Source organism: Rhipicephalus sanguineus, chromosome 3, assembly GCF_013339695.2.
Source record: "Rhipicephalus sanguineus isolate Rsan-2018 chromosome 3, BIME_Rsan_1.4, whole genome shotgun sequence".
In the NCBI taxonomy this organism is placed as follows: Eukaryota; Metazoa; Arthropoda; class Arachnida; order Ixodida; family Ixodidae; genus Rhipicephalus; species Rhipicephalus sanguineus.
The window spans coordinates 138,278,692-138,295,681 of record NC_051178.1 but is presented as its reverse complement, the minus strand read 5'-3'; the positions used below and the strand labels follow the sequence as shown (position 1 = coordinate 138,295,681).

General features: G+C 46.2%; 1 protein-coding gene across 2 annotated transcripts in view; it reads left to right on the top strand.

Annotated features, from left to right (window-relative positions):
• LOC119385109 (arg8-vasotocin receptor-like) overlaps positions 1-16,990 on the top strand; it is a 94,077-nt gene that overhangs the window by 18,285 nt on the left and 58,802 nt on the right. Inside the window, exon 2 of one of the 2 annotated variants that reach the window (XM_037652645.2) lies at positions 11,343-12,334. In XM_037652645.2, the coding sequence (XP_037508573.1) occupies positions 11,555-12,334 (780 nt within the window). In that variant the 5' untranslated portion in view covers positions 11,343-11,554. Of the gene's footprint in view, positions 1-11,342; positions 12,335-16,990 lie in introns of those variants that run through there. The other variant, XM_049413464.1, reaches the window with a different exon arrangement.

Below are 16,990 nucleotides of genomic sequence, written 5' to 3'. Positions count from 1 at the left end.
TTTTGTTGAAATGTTTTGTTCTTGTTATCCGGCTATCGCATAATCATAGAGCTAAATATAAACAAAAAAGCACTATAAAGCAGGAAACAACATGAACGTGTGAAGTAGAAATTATTGGAACCTTTTGGCAACGACATAATGAGGGAAAGGGACACAGTGCATACAAAAAAAAATACGATTTATAAGGGCACGATATACAAGTTATCCCTGTAACGCTGGATGAGCGCACAACCTACAAGCATAAGGCGTCTGTCTGTTCAGCACGGTGTGCTTTGAAAATAGCACCCAACGTGATATCTTTCACACAAAGGCGTGCGCTTCACTGTTAGATAAGAGTCCCGCTTCCCTAAAGATATCTTCGCGCGCGCCAATAATACTATCGTTTCAGGCTTCCACCTTAAGCAATTGGTAATGGGATACTTGTCGGGCTCTGTGTCTTTCAGGCGAAACTATATATATGATCACCGCGTTTCCTTTTAGCTTCTCTCTCCTTCTCCTCTCGCCAATTCGCTAGCCACCATAAAGATAGCCATCACCATCCGCAACAGCCAGTGACCAATTCTTTTATTATTACTAAATGGCTTTAGGGAGAGGATGGTTCCTAGGTGCGCACTCTTAAACAGGTCCTGGTTAAATTCTGGCTATATCAAGGAAACCAGAAGAAAAATTTCCGGCTCCCTGGCCATATCTAGCACTTTGCAAAATTTATGCACGAAAATGTCCCTTAACAAAAGCAACGTTCATACGTCATAAAAAATGCTTACGAGTCGACAACAATGTTCACACACAAGAAACGTTCGCGCTTTAGAGAAGAGTTCATTTTACAGTTCTTCACAGAAGGTGATCACACAACAGTCACTGGACACTTGTCCGCGCTTTAAACACAGCTGTCATGAAACACGAGAAACAATGCCATTCGAACAAACAGCGCCCGAAATTTTCTGAGGCTTAGCGCGCCAAATATTGTGCTATCCTGCCATAAATGACGCCACTGCCTCACATTGCGCATTAAGTATAGAAAATTTATGTTGTTACACGAATATGATAGGCAAGCACCGTTTAGAGTTAATTGTAATAATAATGAATGTCGTGGTCTTGCGTCCCAAAACTATGATATGATTATGAGGGACTTCGCAGTGGAAGGCTCCAGAAATTGCGACCGCCTGGGGTTCTTTAACGTGCACCCAAATTAAGCAAACGGACCTCTGGCCTTTTGACTCCATAAAAATTCGGCCGCCGCGGCCTATAGAGTGAGTTGTTCTGCAGGCGCTTATGTTCAAGAGCTCATCCACTTGGTGCTGGAGCTGAGATAAGAGATATCAGTGAATCGATTTTTAAGAAGAATCTTGTACACTCTCAGAGCCCTTGCCGCTTTTCACGCCACCCAGAAGCTTTAGTCATAAATTAAAGCTGAATTTTTTTTCATCTCTAGCGCTCAAGATATTTTTTTTTCAAGGAAGTTTGTCTCATGGCATATGTAAACAGTTTTTTAGCGTCCATTTCAATTATACAAATAACTCTGAGGAGGGTGTTGCCAACGAGAAATGATTCGAATTTACAATGGTCGCTAGATAGAGGACATGTAGTGCTACCAGTTGGTGGTGACTGAAACCTCGTTCGCAAATACTATTTCGTTTTAAATGCGAAGCATTTCTTAGCGAACCTCTGGCACTTTTAGCGTTTCTATCTACGTATCTATCTATCTATCTATCTATCTAGCCGCCTACGTATGGATGCTCTCATGATCGCCTCCTTAACCTAGTGTAGACAAAAATTGGCATGGGAGGGTACGAAGATTTGACGAATACGATTGTCGGGTCATGACATGAATAACGTGAAAATCCTGTCACGTACGTCGTCAAACCCTTTCCACTAGACACATGTGGCACACACCCGTTTGCCACGGGCCGCAGTGTACGGGTATCCGCCACAGGTGATTGACAGTTTATATCTACTCGGGAGCGGCCAGAAGAGACATTGGTAACTAAAATGCTAGAGCGTTAAGGAAAACCGACATCGGCAGCGTTGACTCAACGAAAGGAAAGAATGAAAATTAGGATCCCAGCAGGAATCGAACCCACGCATTCTGCGTGGCAATCAGGTATTCTACCACTGAGCTACGCCAGGTCTATAAACTGGTTTGGAAAAACAGCCTACGCAGGCGTAAATTCGGTGCAACGTCAATTGTGGTTGTGGTGCTTGATATCTAATTTTACAAGAAAGCAATGAGCACTACATGATACTCCTACGATGTGTACTCCTAAGATACAGGCGTCATATCAGATTGTCTGTTTTTCCAGTGTTGGCTCCGCTTTTATAGCAGTCTAATAAACATTACATTTGTATTCCTATGATTCAGCAAGCTATATTGAAGCATTGCTCGACCTCGCAGGAATACATTAACGAAAGTTACAAATGATATCCACATCACTGCTTCGGAAAGTGCACTTCGTCCGCTAGAATGACGCAGTGTCCTCTTCATTTCTTACGAGGCTGGGCGATGGCCTCATGCTGACCCAGGATGATGCCAGATTGATTGACAGCCGCTTTATAGACTAGGCAACGTAGGCCACATACGCCCAGGTAGTCTACGAATACGACAAGCGCCATCCACTGATGTTGGTCTACGTAGCACTATCCAGGCCTACCAGCCTCGACGGCCTATACCTCACCAACGCGAAGGGTGGCTTCAGGTTCCGACATGTCGCCGGCTCTATCGACTCACAGTTTGTCGACGAAATGACCAAGGCATCCACGAATTCCAACAGCTTTACTATACCACATACTACACTACACATGGACCCCTCGTCACTGCTATCAGGACCGGATCCTGTAAGTCATGACCAGCTGCTGGTGCTCACTGACCACGGTGAAGGTGACATTATTCAAGAACAGTCAAGAACTTCTTCCACGCATGCACACGGGTTCGTGAAACGTGCGTGCGTTCTCCATCATAAGGGACAAGTATAAGCACTACATATCAGCTTACCACTTCTGGTGTTGGCAATACCCACGTTGTCGTTGGCAGCGTTACTTAACCGTAAACAACATCTAATATAACACATATGTGGCTCTTGAATATATATGTGCGTGTATAAAATTTATACAAATCCTTAGCGTCATTTTGTGACGTGTCGCTCAGTAAAAAAATTACGCCACAGTCACCTTTCTGCCGCATGCTTCGCATAACGTCGACTCCCACGGTACATGGGATCTGCTGAATTTTTTTGTTTTGTTTTTTTTTATTCATGCATGTGTATTATCAGTCATAAATACTCAGAAAATTTTATTTTACAGAGCGCATATTCACCCATTCAACCGCCGACAGCGTTGTGGCATCTGAATACCTGGGATAACGTGTGGGTGGAATCTTCTCGAGGACAATGAATCGAATCTTTAACAAAGATGCCTATACATTCCTTGGATAGCTGCCAAACGCTGCTAAAAAGGAGTAAAGCTAAATTAAATTTCGTCATGCGTGACCTCCTTTAGTTAGAAAAAAAGTGGCAGTTAAAGGATTCTTGCGGCAGTCTGGCAGAAAATTTGTGAGCCCCAACGAGAAATCAATGCTGTCCTTTAGAAGCTTAAAATCACTTCCTACAGCGCAACGCTTTTATCGCGTTATTTCGCCAGGCTCCCGAGCATGAGTCTTCCGGGTATAGCCGTAGTACAATATATTATCTCTACATTTTCACTGCTTCCTTTTCTCTTCGTTGTTTTGCCTTTTTTTCTTTTTTTTTCTACACTGTGTCGATCCGGGATTTTTGTAATAGAGACGAGAGAACCCGACCTTCTTTCACGGTGCAATAATGTGTTGCCTCCTTTCTTTCTGCTGCGCACCACGGTCACTCCTTCGTTTTCTGGTGTTCTCCAGCTACAAGGTTATATTATATACCATTTTTCACCGCATTTCACTGGTTTTATTTTCGTTCCGAGTTCCACAGAGGTTGATTTTTTTACGCCATCTCGGCTGCTGCCTTCGATTACCTATTGTATTGTCATAAGCGTTTTACGGTTGATGTGGTGTCCCAGGCGCGGCGGAGCTCCGTGCAAGAGTTGTTTCTTTTCTTGCGCAATACCGAGTCAAAGGAATTTGAACAAAAACACGTTCAGGCCTCCGTCGCGTCTCCTGCGGGAATCAGAAAATGGAACTATAGATTTTGTATAATGGCCTATTAGCTTCCTTCCGCTGCCCGCGTTTTCTTTAGCCTGTGTAGGATGACAAAAGAGGCAGATTGATTTCGATATGCAAGCTGCTGTGTCCTACCCTTCGTATCGATTTCATGCAGAAGCAAAAGATCTCAAGTTACTATAGAAAACCGCAATGTTATGGAACAGCTTGCAGAGGCACCGGAATCGTCGTCTCTGTTGCTGCTTTCAAGTCAACAGAGTGGCCGTTCACTAATGCAATAAATATCTGAGAAAAGAAAACATTGCAACAGCCAAGCAACTTACGTTCTTTTAGCGTCATTCATACGTGAGGGTGACAGCAGGTCCCGGTGGAAAGGCAATAAAAGAAACACTTCGTCGAGATACGTTGATTCCTTTCGACCTTCGCTGTGCAGCTGCTCATGAAAACGGCAGGGGCTGAATAATTGAATAGGTTAATATTCGTCGCGAATACCGCGACATGTATTCACCCCCCCCCCCCTCCACATCCCCACATACACCTCGCATATAAAGATGCTGGAAATTGCCGATAACGCTTGAAAAAAAAAAAACTTTTTTTCTCATTCTGATCTTAGCGTAGAAGCTTGGGCGTGTTGGTGAAATATGGGAAGGAATACAGAGGAAGGAGGGACAACGCACACACTGCTATGTGTGCGTCGCCATTCCTTTTCCCCGTCTTCTGTTGCGCTGTGTTCCTTCCACTGATCTTCTAGTTACGTTGTTTCATAGTGAGGGTCTCGTCCCGGAAGACTTGATGGCCTTAAAGGGACACTAAAGAGAAACAATGAATTGGTTTAGATTGATAAAGTGTGCTCGGAGCACTCTTGTGTAGTTTATTTCACCACCATAGGTTATTATTAGTGGAGAAAACCAACTTTCAAAGTTTCATTTTTAAATTTCGCGCCGAACTTTGTAATTCGTGATTTAACTTATTTTGGCGCCACTGGCTCGACGAAATTTCCACACACTCGTTATGTCAAGTCTCTGGCCCCCTCAGAGGACAATGTACTTCGATTTAACCGATTAGAAACTACGTTGGCCCAAGCAGGCGCCGTCAAAAATATGTGACGTCACTGCAAATGGTGCGGGAATTCCAAGGTGGCGTCGCCACCTGCATTTTATTTTTGCGCGTTTTCTCGCTTATGAAGCGTCCTCTCGCAGCAAGCATGGTGTTTTTGATATCGTGGAAGACTACTTTACTAATTCGAGAAAAATCGTTTTGCTCTTTAGTGTCCCTTTAAGTATAGCGTTCGAGGGTTTATAGGTCAGCTACCAGTTCGTAAAAACTATCACGTGCACGTGACGTTAGCTTGCAAAAAATAGTGTTCCACACTCGCCGCCATGGCCACGAGTCGCACCGGCAAACACCCACCCATCAGCAGGCTGACACTCCAGGGATAACACACTCAGAAATAGCCGATAAAGTGGACGGGGGAACGACCGCCTCCGTAGCTCAATTGGTGGAACATCGGGCGCGTTATCCGAAGGTTGTAGGTTATAGATCCCTACCGACGGTAAGTTGTTTCTTCGTAACCTTTCTTTCATTTCCATGTATGACATAATGACTACACTACAGTTATAGTGCCTAGAATATACTAGCACTTTACTACAGTTAAAAGCTACAAATAGTGTCCACTGTGCCTTCCTTGGCTCCATTGTCTGTCGGCTTCTTTAGGCTGCCAAACAAAAGGAACGCGCACCTGATTCGTTCCCATTTTTTCGTTCTTATACACGTAAACGTATTTGAACATTTCACGGAAGCGTCTGCAGCTGCTGTTTCTTTGATCCCGTGACAGCAGAACGGAAAGAAATCTCTGCTCTCACTTTTTTTTTTCAACTCGACCCGTTGTATAACATCCGTTCGATAAGGACGATCAATACTCTACAGGCAGCATCGCGTGCAACCCGAATGACATAAGAGCTCAAGTATAGAAGCCAATTAGCCTTTCCGTGCCCCGTTGCAAGCGCCTTTCCACACATTCTTTTTTTTTCTTTTTACCCCCTCCATTCAGTACCTGCGGTGGCAGTAATTGGCTTCAGGCAACCCCGCGATTGGTTTCCTTTTCTTAGGAACGGAGCGCCCTCTTTTACTACTTCGGAAGCGAACCCAATCTCGCGTTTCGCAAAGGGTGATCCGATTGCCGCCGCACCGGAAAGCGCATATACTCAACGCTTACGAAGCCCCACACATCGATCGCATCCTCTCCCATCTACTTACGTTTAGTCTTATTTTTGTCATTGTTTTGATGACAAGAGAATCAGGGGCCGAATCCAGAAAACTTCTCTTTCGAAAGTCACTTTTACCCTTTCGGTCAGCCGACTTCACTAATAGCATGTCCAGCATCATGATTGGCCTAGGTATTCTCTTACGAACCATTTTAGCGTAAGACGTCTTTTTATTTATTTATTTATTTATTTATTTATTTATTTATTTATTTATTTATTTATTTATTTATTTATTTATTTATTTATTCATTCATTCATTTATTTTTACAGAGAGGCTGTATATCGCTGAGCTCTGGCGGATCGCATCCGAGGACAAAACGACGCGGAACAATTTTCGGCGGAGGACGTATATAAGTTTGTCACCACCCCCAGTGGCCACGTGGGGTGAGCACGCAAGCACGCAAGCGACCACCTGTTTGTGGCGCGGCTGCTTTCACAGTGAATCTCGCGCCCCTCTGGCGTTGAGCAGCAAGGCGAAGGAGAATGTCGGGTCCCTTCGCGTCAAAACACGCAGCCGGCCACGTGATTTTGGCGTCGCTCCTCTCTCTCAGGGAATCACGTGCGCGTCTGCGCTGGTCCTTCTCGTTTCGATGTTGTCGCGTTCATTGTGCGGACGTATTACGCCCGAGGAACAACGAGATTATGAGGAGAGACACCGAGAGCAGCGAGAAAGAGCGCAGGCGAGAGGCCGAAACACCGAACGCAAGCGACGGGATGTCGGCCACGATGCTGCCTGTTATTTAGCGCGATGCATCTTGTATGTGATGCTGTGAATGTGATGTCCAACGCCATGTGATGTGAATCTTGCGGCGATACTGCCGTGCCGCACCACACAGCTTCGCTGGTCGCCCAGCTTCACAGAGTGTTGTGGGTCCTGGGATGGAATTCTCAAAGGTTTTCATTCGTAGAAACCTTTTTTTGATTGGCTAGTCGCCTCCGCTAATCATAAAATGTTCCCTGTCGGACGCTCTCTTTTTTTTTCCTTGTTCGCATGAAAGTTACTAGTGCGTGAACGTTCTCTGAATATGGGCCCTTTGTGCATACTTTCAGATGTGCTTGCGAGGCTAAATGTGAAAAAGAACATAAAGAGGAAGTTCATGTGTAAAGCTCCAGCGTTCCTGTTGTTAAGAAATCGGTCGCGGCAATGTTGAAATTTCTCACCACTGATTGTGCTTCGAGAAGTTAATTCGCAGAGCGTTAAAGTTATCATTTTATTTATTTATTTGAACCGGCAGGTGACCACGGCCATTTCAGCGTGCTATGACACAACGGAAACGAAAGCTGTAGCGATAAACACGTTTGCTGCATAATAGACACTCATAAAGCTCGTTGGTTACATACTAGGGGGAAATTACAGCCCCTTTATTGATTCCCTGTGGGCATTCATCTCACCAATAGGTTTTTTTTCCCAGTCATTTTCATGTCTTCATTTCTTCCTTTCTTTTATGGACACGCAGGCTTGTTACTAAGCTCCATATACCCACAGGCTTATTAGTCCGCCTCCTTCCCCGCTGGAGTTAGGAGAAATCGGCGTAAATGGTCATAGGTATGCTATTAATGAAAGAAGCTTCTGCGTGGTCAAAAACAAGTCTCCTTCTCTAAACGTTGGCTCCAGTGAAATTTCTTTATCTTCTACACTGTTCTTCAAAGCAGTCTTTCATATCATAAAGGAAAAAAATTCCAGCAGTTTCACTCACCTCCGAAAAGGAACTCGTATGCCGCTTTCGGTCAATCTGAAGTGCTTCTTTGAAGAAACAAAAATAGCGCAATTTCCTTCAACATTTGTGGCAGCACGCCTGAGCCCCGTACGGCTTTGCCATAGATAGCCCTCCAGCAAATAACGCCTGCCTCGCTCTTTGCCAGAAAATATATCGAATACGTTAGAGTGGTCGTTGAAGGCACCCTATCCTTTACCAGAAGCGTGTCGCCAGAAGAGAGCGAATCGAACTACATCACGACACTGTGCCAGAATACCGAGCAACTCGTCAACCTCTCCGATGCTACAGAGCGTTCGGAATCTGTCGTTGTCCGTAACAGAACCACTTGAAAAGTAGAACGTGGATCAAACCCCAAAGATTTTACGAAGCAAAGTCGTGAGCCTTGTCCCCAGGAATGCAATTTGTACTGGAATTCTCCGGAAAAGGCGGATCTGCCCAAAAATAGCGCACATTGCATGGCATCAAGGTAATGTTTCGATCGGCGACTTCTTATGTGGTATAAGACGCGCGTACGACAAAATACTTCCATTTGTACACGATAAGAACAATAGTCAGTCGTTTACGGTTCCTAGAAACATCATAACAAACAATAAAAAATAAGCGAATGCTTCCACACGGCCGCGCAAGGCTCGAGACACAGCGACTCTGGCCGGTGTGATGGCGTCTCGTGGCTGGCGCTAGGTTGACCATGGTTGTTGCTAAGGTGAACTTGGCTGTCTCGAGGTTTAAAATTGGATGTAGCTAGGTCTGAACGTGGCTGTACTAGATTGAACTTGGTTGTAGCTAGGTCTGAACTTGACTGTAACTAGGTTGAACTTGGCAATGGTAGGCATTTCTTAGCTTATTATGGTACCATCAAATCGGCCAGCTTTTGTGTGCCTCAAGCCTCGCGCGGCCGAGTGCAAGCTTTCGTTTTTTTTTTTTAAGAGAGACGGAGAGTTCCCGTCTGAGTGAGAGAAGTGTTAATTAGTATCTAGAAGTCATCGTCGCAGCTACCAGCATCATCATCATCGAAATTCTCTCGCAGACTCGTCGTCGGGTATTCCTTTTAGTTCATCATCACCACTGAAGACTTCTGCCAATTCTTCGCGATGTTCTTGCTCTACCAGCTCTTGCGGTGGCCGCTTCACCGGTTGTTTTCTCTGACTAAGCGAAAGCTTTGTCAAGGGAGAATCCAGAAGCAGTGTAGCCGGTTCGTAGCCTAGTCTCCATTTGCTCATCGCCGCATAGAGGTATTTGCTGTTATCGAGGGGTACACCTGGTCGGTACACCCAGGCAGGCTTGACCGGCATCTTCACCATCAGAGCCTTGTGATCACTGTGGTAGACTGTGTCCCATTGCAGGCAAGATCAAAGCTCGCGCATATATATCAAATCTATGCATACGCGCTGCGTACCACTCACGGTGATCGGCAGTATCTTCTCGTCGTCTCTTGTTCTCGCTTTCCTTGGCCGCGTACTCTGCATCTGCTCGTCGCTGCCGTTGCCGTTCTCGCACAGCGACAAGCCTCGCTTCACGATGCGCTGTTTATTCTTCGTGAGTATGTACTTTCTTTGCGCGTCCCGTGGCTGCATCTGATCGAGCGGCGGAAGCACGGCGGAACTTGGTGGCGCGAGGTGTCTCCGTCGCTGGGCGTGGCTTAGCGATAGCACCTCCGCGGTTATCGCTACCACGCGTCCCATGGCTGTATCTGACCGAGCGGTGGAAGGCTGGCTTTTCGTGAATCGCGCACGTTTCAACGGCGGCTTAAAGAGCTTCGCTCTTAAAATAACTTTTAACGCCAGAGTAACGGATATAAAAAAGTGGGCTTTAGATTCCGCCTATATCGCTGCTCTGTAGTACGACTCGCTGATGTAACTAAAGGTCAGGTGTACAGGGTTTCTGCTAGTATACGTTTTTGTCGTAGTTGCCGCAAGAATGACGTCAGTTCTGACGTAATCTACCTAACCAAGCAAGTGTGATATTCTGTCGGCTCCAATTATGGAAGGAACGATTGCACAAATAAGACATTCACTCTCCAGTAACTCATGCAAGAATCAGTCATCTTTATAGAGGAAAGTGTCGCTTTCTTATTGTGAAGAGGTCTGCCTTAGCAATACCTGAAGTGGCTACCACTGATCTGACAGATACATGCGTGGCGCACACGCTAATTTGCCGTGATTGCTTGAAAAAGGCCCTGGCCGCTGGCATTTTCAGATATAGTTGACATTAAAAAGTGTATCAAATGCAGTCCTCGCATTCAGCTATGGGTTTTTCATTATTGTTTGGTAACTGCAAAGCTATTAGAAGTTTTGCCGCTAATAATTCCGATGTTTTAGCGCGTAGGCCACTGTAATAGTCGGCTGCTGGTAATAACCAACACCATATAGCTAAACAGTGTAATAATTACGCTGAAATATCCGACTTTGGTGTTTCATGTAAGTAAATGGCCGGTGATTTTTAAAACGGTACTATTCGCATTAGTGATTTTGCGATGCGCTTGCAGGCGTATATTTCCTTGAATTAGTCGATAAAGAACGGGAGCCGGATTCACAAAGCTTTCTGTGCTGAATTAATCTGTGCAACTGGTCAACTGCCTTCCCTAATATGTCCGGCATCGTGACTGGCTGAAAATTTCTCTTACGAGCAACTCCGGCGTTAAATATTTGTCTTTTAATGCGGGCTCATAATATATGCTGATCGGGCCCGTATAGAAGAGAACGTCTCAGGCTAGAATCGACTGGCGTTCGCAAATACCTGACCACCGGAAAAAAAGGGGGGAGGGGGGGAGTTTGTGACCATCCTCTTCAATTTATATAGAAAATACGTGTAATACAAAGTGGGCACGCAAGATACATGCCACAAAAGAAACGTTTGCAGGCTTCTTCAAAATAGTTTTCTTACGTCACTGTCCCTTTATTTTTCATTGACCCAAAACGATTCAGTTTGTATTTTCCTTTTTTGTTTATACGTTGTAATAAGCAAGAGTAACCGTACAAAATGCGTTTCTAATGGTCTTAGTCACGTGGAATAATATTCACTTCTCTGGCAGTGTTCTGTGCAAGCAGGAATATTTTTTTCAGTTCAAGCCGCTGTTTGTCCCAAGGAAGACGAACATTATTATCCTACAGAAGTAACTGAAGGATAAACAATGACTAACACATGAGGCAATATTATTTTTTGTGGTAATAAGAAAAAAGTGTATTCACTCGTGAAATTAAGCCTTCTTTGTCTCAATTTCCCTTACAGGAACAAGTGGAAATATATGAAGATTCAGTCATGAGAGCAAGTCTGCTGAAACTTCCAACACCATTCTTTGCGTTTTCGAGTGTACTGTGCTCGCGCCATGGCTGCAGACGTCCTGAACAAGGGACAGTGTTTATACACTACCAGTGGCACAAAGGTCCAGACACAAATACTAAAAGGGGATATCTAAAGTCCGCTTAAAGACTAAGAAAGCCATGGAAGCGGCAGCAAATGACGCTTTCGTTACTGAAGACGATTACTTGACGAGTACCACCACCAACTTCATCGCCGATAACGTAACCGATGACAACTTCAGCCCTGAGGACGTGCTGGGCCCTCGATACCACAAGCAAGCGCGCATCTTCATTATCATCGTCATGATAATCACTTCCGTCGTGGGTAACAGCGTTGTCTTCTGGAAACTCGTCGTCAGGCGGCGTCACCGTCGCGTCTCCAAGGCCAGGGTACTCTTTCTTAATCTGGCAATGGCGGACCTCTTGGTGGCCTGCGTCACGATGACGTCACAGGTCGTGTGGGAGGTGATGGGCAGGGTGTGGATTGCGGGAGACGCCTTCTGCCGCTTCTTCAAGTTCCTACAGACGTTCGCCCTCGTCTCGTCCACCTACATGTTAGTGGCCATTGCTCTAGACAGGCACATTGCCATCGCCACTCCCCTGGCTCCCAGTCCCGATCCGTGGAAGTTGGCGGCCGTCACGTGGCTTGCATCGTGCGTGCCCTCACTGCCAAATGTGTACGTGTTCCACAGCGTCGAGGTGGCGCCGGGAAAGTGCTTCTGCGCGTCCATATTCTACGACCGCGACGTGCCGCTCTATCACCGCCAGGTCTACATGGGATTCGTTTTCTTCATGGTGTTCTTGGTTCCGCTCGTACTGCTCGTGTCCTTTTATACCGGCATCCTTTGGGCCATGTGGAAGCATAGCTCTAGCAGCGGCAAAGTTGGCCAGCAAACAGCTTCCTCCCTGCCGCGGGCCAAGGTGGGTTGACATTCGTAAGCATGTTTTGCGCTAGTGTATATGCTTTTATGTTGTAAAGCTTCTGGTAGATACATTGCTGTTTCGTAATGGCTAGTTAAAGTTGTTCTAGCAAAGCACGGCTTAATGAAAACCAGATGAAACTCACCCAGACACCTTAAAACCAATGTCATAAACCGCACTTTCTAGCCAATAAATACTTACCAAGCCACTGTTACCACGCTGGAAAGCTGAAGCTAACTTAGAGTTGATTTTATTTTTTATTTACTGTTTTGCTGTCATTTCTACAGAAAGTAACCTGTCACTAGTTTTAACCGCTGTGTTATTTAACTCGCTCCTCCACTAATTCATTTAACAATCCAAACATTTATCGCTATATTAACGCAATAGCGTAAAAAAGCTCGTTACGCAGAAATTCCGGCGTCGGTGTCAGCGTCGTTGGTTGTGAGCGAAAAATCAGCGTTTTCCGTGACCAAAAAATCGAGAAAGATGCAAATAAAACAAAAAATAAAAATTCTCGGTTTGAGCAAGACTCTAACCCAGGTAGTTTGCGTGGAAATCAGGTGTTCTACATAGAGCCATGTCACTGCTTAAAACAGCTTCGAAAAATGCACTATATGAATATCTTGTAAGGGGAGGACTCTCCTTAACGCATGTAATATTGCGTGGCAGAAGCGTAGGATCACGCCAGGCGTCAAAACATGGGAACTGTGCAACGAGAGGCCCACCCATTACAAAGCGCTGAGACATATTTAATCATCATCATCAGCAAAAGCATAAAAAAGTGAGCAGCTGCGTAGGTTCGCGTGTTGCCTTACGGACGCGTATTGGGCCCTTCGCTGACTCGCAAAAGGAAGAATTACTGCGTAGTGGGCACTTATGAACTATACTTGCAGTAGACGTCCTAGGATGCTTTGAGACGGCCAATGTTACGCGCACAGTCCTTCGTTTCCTTACGGCACAGTTGAAGCATCCACCAAGGACTGAAGCGAGGCAAGCAATTGAGGTGATGTGCATGGGGCCCAATTACGCTGTCGCGTTCTACTCATGAAGGCGAAGCTCGAGCATCGTCCAAGTTTTATTTTTTTGCATAAAATGAACAAGGAGGCTCTATAGAACCTCTGGAGTGGCAGTCCCGGCCGCCGCCAACGGGAGCAAGTGAAGCCGCCGGCGGCCATGTAGCTAGAGGAAAAACAGGGTGCGACCGCCATAGGCGGCAATGGAATACGCGCGGCGCGCGCGTTGGTTTGCAGTCCCACAATAAAAAAATGAGATGGAAACTGCTTTAAAGTTACACCCACGAACAGTTGCCGGCGTCAGTATTCAAGGGGTAACCACAAGCTAACGTGGAACGCACTTATTCTCTTTACATAAGCACACATCCATCACGCGAATATTTAGCCAGAAGGAGGATTCGCAAGCATTAACCTACGTGGGCGACGTGTGCCATCACGGCAAGCGCAGCGCGCACAGCCTCGAAACGAGGTAGCTCTCGCCCTCTCAGACTAGACGCATAAAAAAAGTAAAGCAGCCGCGTCCTTCGGTGTTTCGGTTTCGGTTTGGTCGGACTTGAAAAGAGTTACATCTTGCTTTTGCCGCAATTTCTTCTTTTCGTAACTATTTGTGTTGAAGCTACATCAAGGAGGTAGAAACTAACAGGCTTTTGTAGATGCGCTGGGAAAGCAGGAAAAATTGTAGGTACACTGCCAGGCCGTCTGGCCTGGTCGTCTGCCCCGTTCTGTCGAAGAGGTGGGTGGGTGGTCGGTCGGTCGGTCGGTCGGTCGGTCGGTCGGTCGGTCGGTCGGTCGGTCGGTCGGTCGGTCGGTCGGTCGGTCCTTGGCAACCTGGCGCAACCCATCGCGGGGGATCGGCCATGAAACGGGCGGCACCTTATTTTAGAGATAAACTTGTTTTACATGGAGCAGAGGTGGTCAGAGGTGGTCACCGTCCTTAGCTCTCTAACCACTTCTTCGACCAGCACGTGCCCAGGTAGAACGCTGCGCGCAGTATTTTGGAAACATGTAACACGGATAATCACGTCACGGAATGTTGTGTTTGCCAATTCCTCGATAAACATGCATCAAATTCGATATCCATGCACCGGATAAATATGCATGCACGCCGTCAGTCTTGACTTGCAAGAAAACACCAGAAAGCTCGGAATTCTAAGGGCGTTCAGACTTCCTACTCGTACCAATAATGCTCGGTACGTCCAGCTATAGACTGCACCCCATTATTTGGTACTTCGTGCATACACTTAAAAATCACGTACAACGTCGTGTCAGCGAACATTTAAAGCGTAAAATTTTCGTCTATACAACTGTACGCATGTATTACATGTATGCGCACCTTTAAAATTGTTTCCAGTTTAACAGCATGCACGGAAAAACAGACAATCGTCAGCGAACGAAGTGAGGACACTTACACGTGAAAAGTGATCCCAGGCGTCTTCTTATTGCGATTTGTGCAGCCATAAGCGACGCACGAAGTCACCATGGCCTCGTAAAATGTTTAACTGCTTTACCAGAGCATGCCACCGTCCCCAAAGACAACTGCGACGGCGGGGCAGCGGAGCGCACTCCGTCGTCTGCTTCCGAGTTTTTCCTTTTGCAATATGGCGGCGACCGGCTTCACTTACGGGGGCGCCACCTCCACTCCAGAAGAAATAGTATATAACCTCCTTGAAAATGAAACATTCGAGACACATATTTCTACCGGCGTCAGTGTGCAATAACTCTCCAAAAATGGCATGAAGTAAGCGTTCAACCCTCGATAACAGCACGTATGTCCAGTGATGAGGTCTTATATAGAATTGTTGCCTATAAACCATTAAAGAGAAATAAGCATAACCGGTAACAGCAGAACCAAAAGCGGCTATTGATGAAAACTTGAGGTGCTCTAATATATCTGCGTTTGCGCGTTCCCGCCCTCAAGCCCACGTGAGCTTGAACGGTATCGTTCAAGCTCACGTGGGCTTGCCAACTACGGCGATTTTGTGAGTTAACGGATCTCAATAAAATTCGCTTGCTGCGGCACGTTTTGTCACAGGCAGCCGACACAGCCCGTCGGCTGCCTGTGACAAACCGTGCCAGCCTTTGCTGGCAACAACAAAAATCTTGAGGCGTAGTCGGAACCAGTTGGCACGTGAGCTTGCCGAGGCTTTCTTCATCAAGAAAAAAAGAGACATTTGCGTCAGTGATACCTCCATAACGTTGTACGATAATGAAAGCAGGTTCCTCGCATGCGCATAGATGATTTTGCGATTTGTGACGTATAAATGTGCGTTTTGTTGTTCAATAAAATTCAGTCGCGAGTTTGCGCCCGTCTTCGTTCACTTCCTTGTCCGTGTTTCCTTTGCGCAGCACCTTGTTTCATTATGTACGACCGACTCGCCCAGCAACATGCATTATTAAAAGTTTTAGTGTGTACGCAAACTTCTTAGCGTTAGCATTCTACCTTATCGCGGCATCCACAAACTTGAGCATGAGCGGCCTGCACAGGTGGTGCCATCTGGCGGTGCAGAGCGCAACCAGGCAAGCACATACAGGGTGTGTCCCAAAAGTGATGTCAATGACTCGATTAAAAAGGATGTATTGATCAGATCAGTACAACACAATAAAGGTTTCAAAATAGGCTTCTCCTGCGGCGATACAGCGCTTCCAGTGAGATTTCCAGACATCGAAGGCATCATGCTCCGGAATGTCCTTTAAAGCCTTGGTGCAAGCTTCTTTGACTTTGTCAACTGCTCCGAAAAAAAAAATGTCCTTTCGTGGGAGTTTAGCGCGGAAACAAAAGGAAGTTTGGAGGAGCCATGTCAGGACTGCAGGGCAGCTGGGGGAACCTTGACACCTTTGAATCGACAAGGAGGCGGTTCAAGACAAAGGCGGTGTGGACTAGCGCGTTGCCATCGGTGACGGTCGTTGACGGTCGTCCAACGCGGGCTTCGTCGCTTGACGTTATGACTAACAATTATCATCAAAGGTCTTTATCATAGGAAAAGTTTCCACTTCGGACTTGTCGAGTTTCACACAAAACTTGATGGCAATCCTTTGTTCCAACGAGCGCTGCATTGTGGCTCGCACGGAAATGAAAACGAGTTTCACGGAACTCCCTACTCTCCAAATGGTAGCATACGACAGTGCGACTACATGCGCGTAAGTTAACTTCCCCATCCACCAATATCAAGTGATCTTAGCCTGTTGTGAGGCATAGACGCTTTACAGTTTAGTCGTCGACATTATTTTTAGGACAAACCCTGTACATGAACAAGTGTATTCCACTTCATCGAAGAGGAATGGCGATTCTAGATGACTTCCAAATGCGTTCGAATCGCAGCTGTCATTGTCAGACAGCCCCGAGGAGCTTGTGCACAGGGCACAGTCAGTCCCAGATAGGGTACGGATGGTGCGGCGTGGTCACCTTTCCGCTGAGCGTCTGCTCTCCGCGGATTTCGCAGCTTTCATACTCCGCGCTGACGGGACCGGCGTGCTTTGCAGGATTTCCGGTTTTTGGCCTCTTACACGTCACGCCAAGAAAGTATTGCTCGGTTGGGTTTCGGTTTCGTTGTTGCGCTTTCTTTCTTATTTAAAATTAATTTCTAATTTCCCGAGTATTTATACTATCGGTCCCCTGACAGGAGCGTTTCAGGAACGTAAAAAC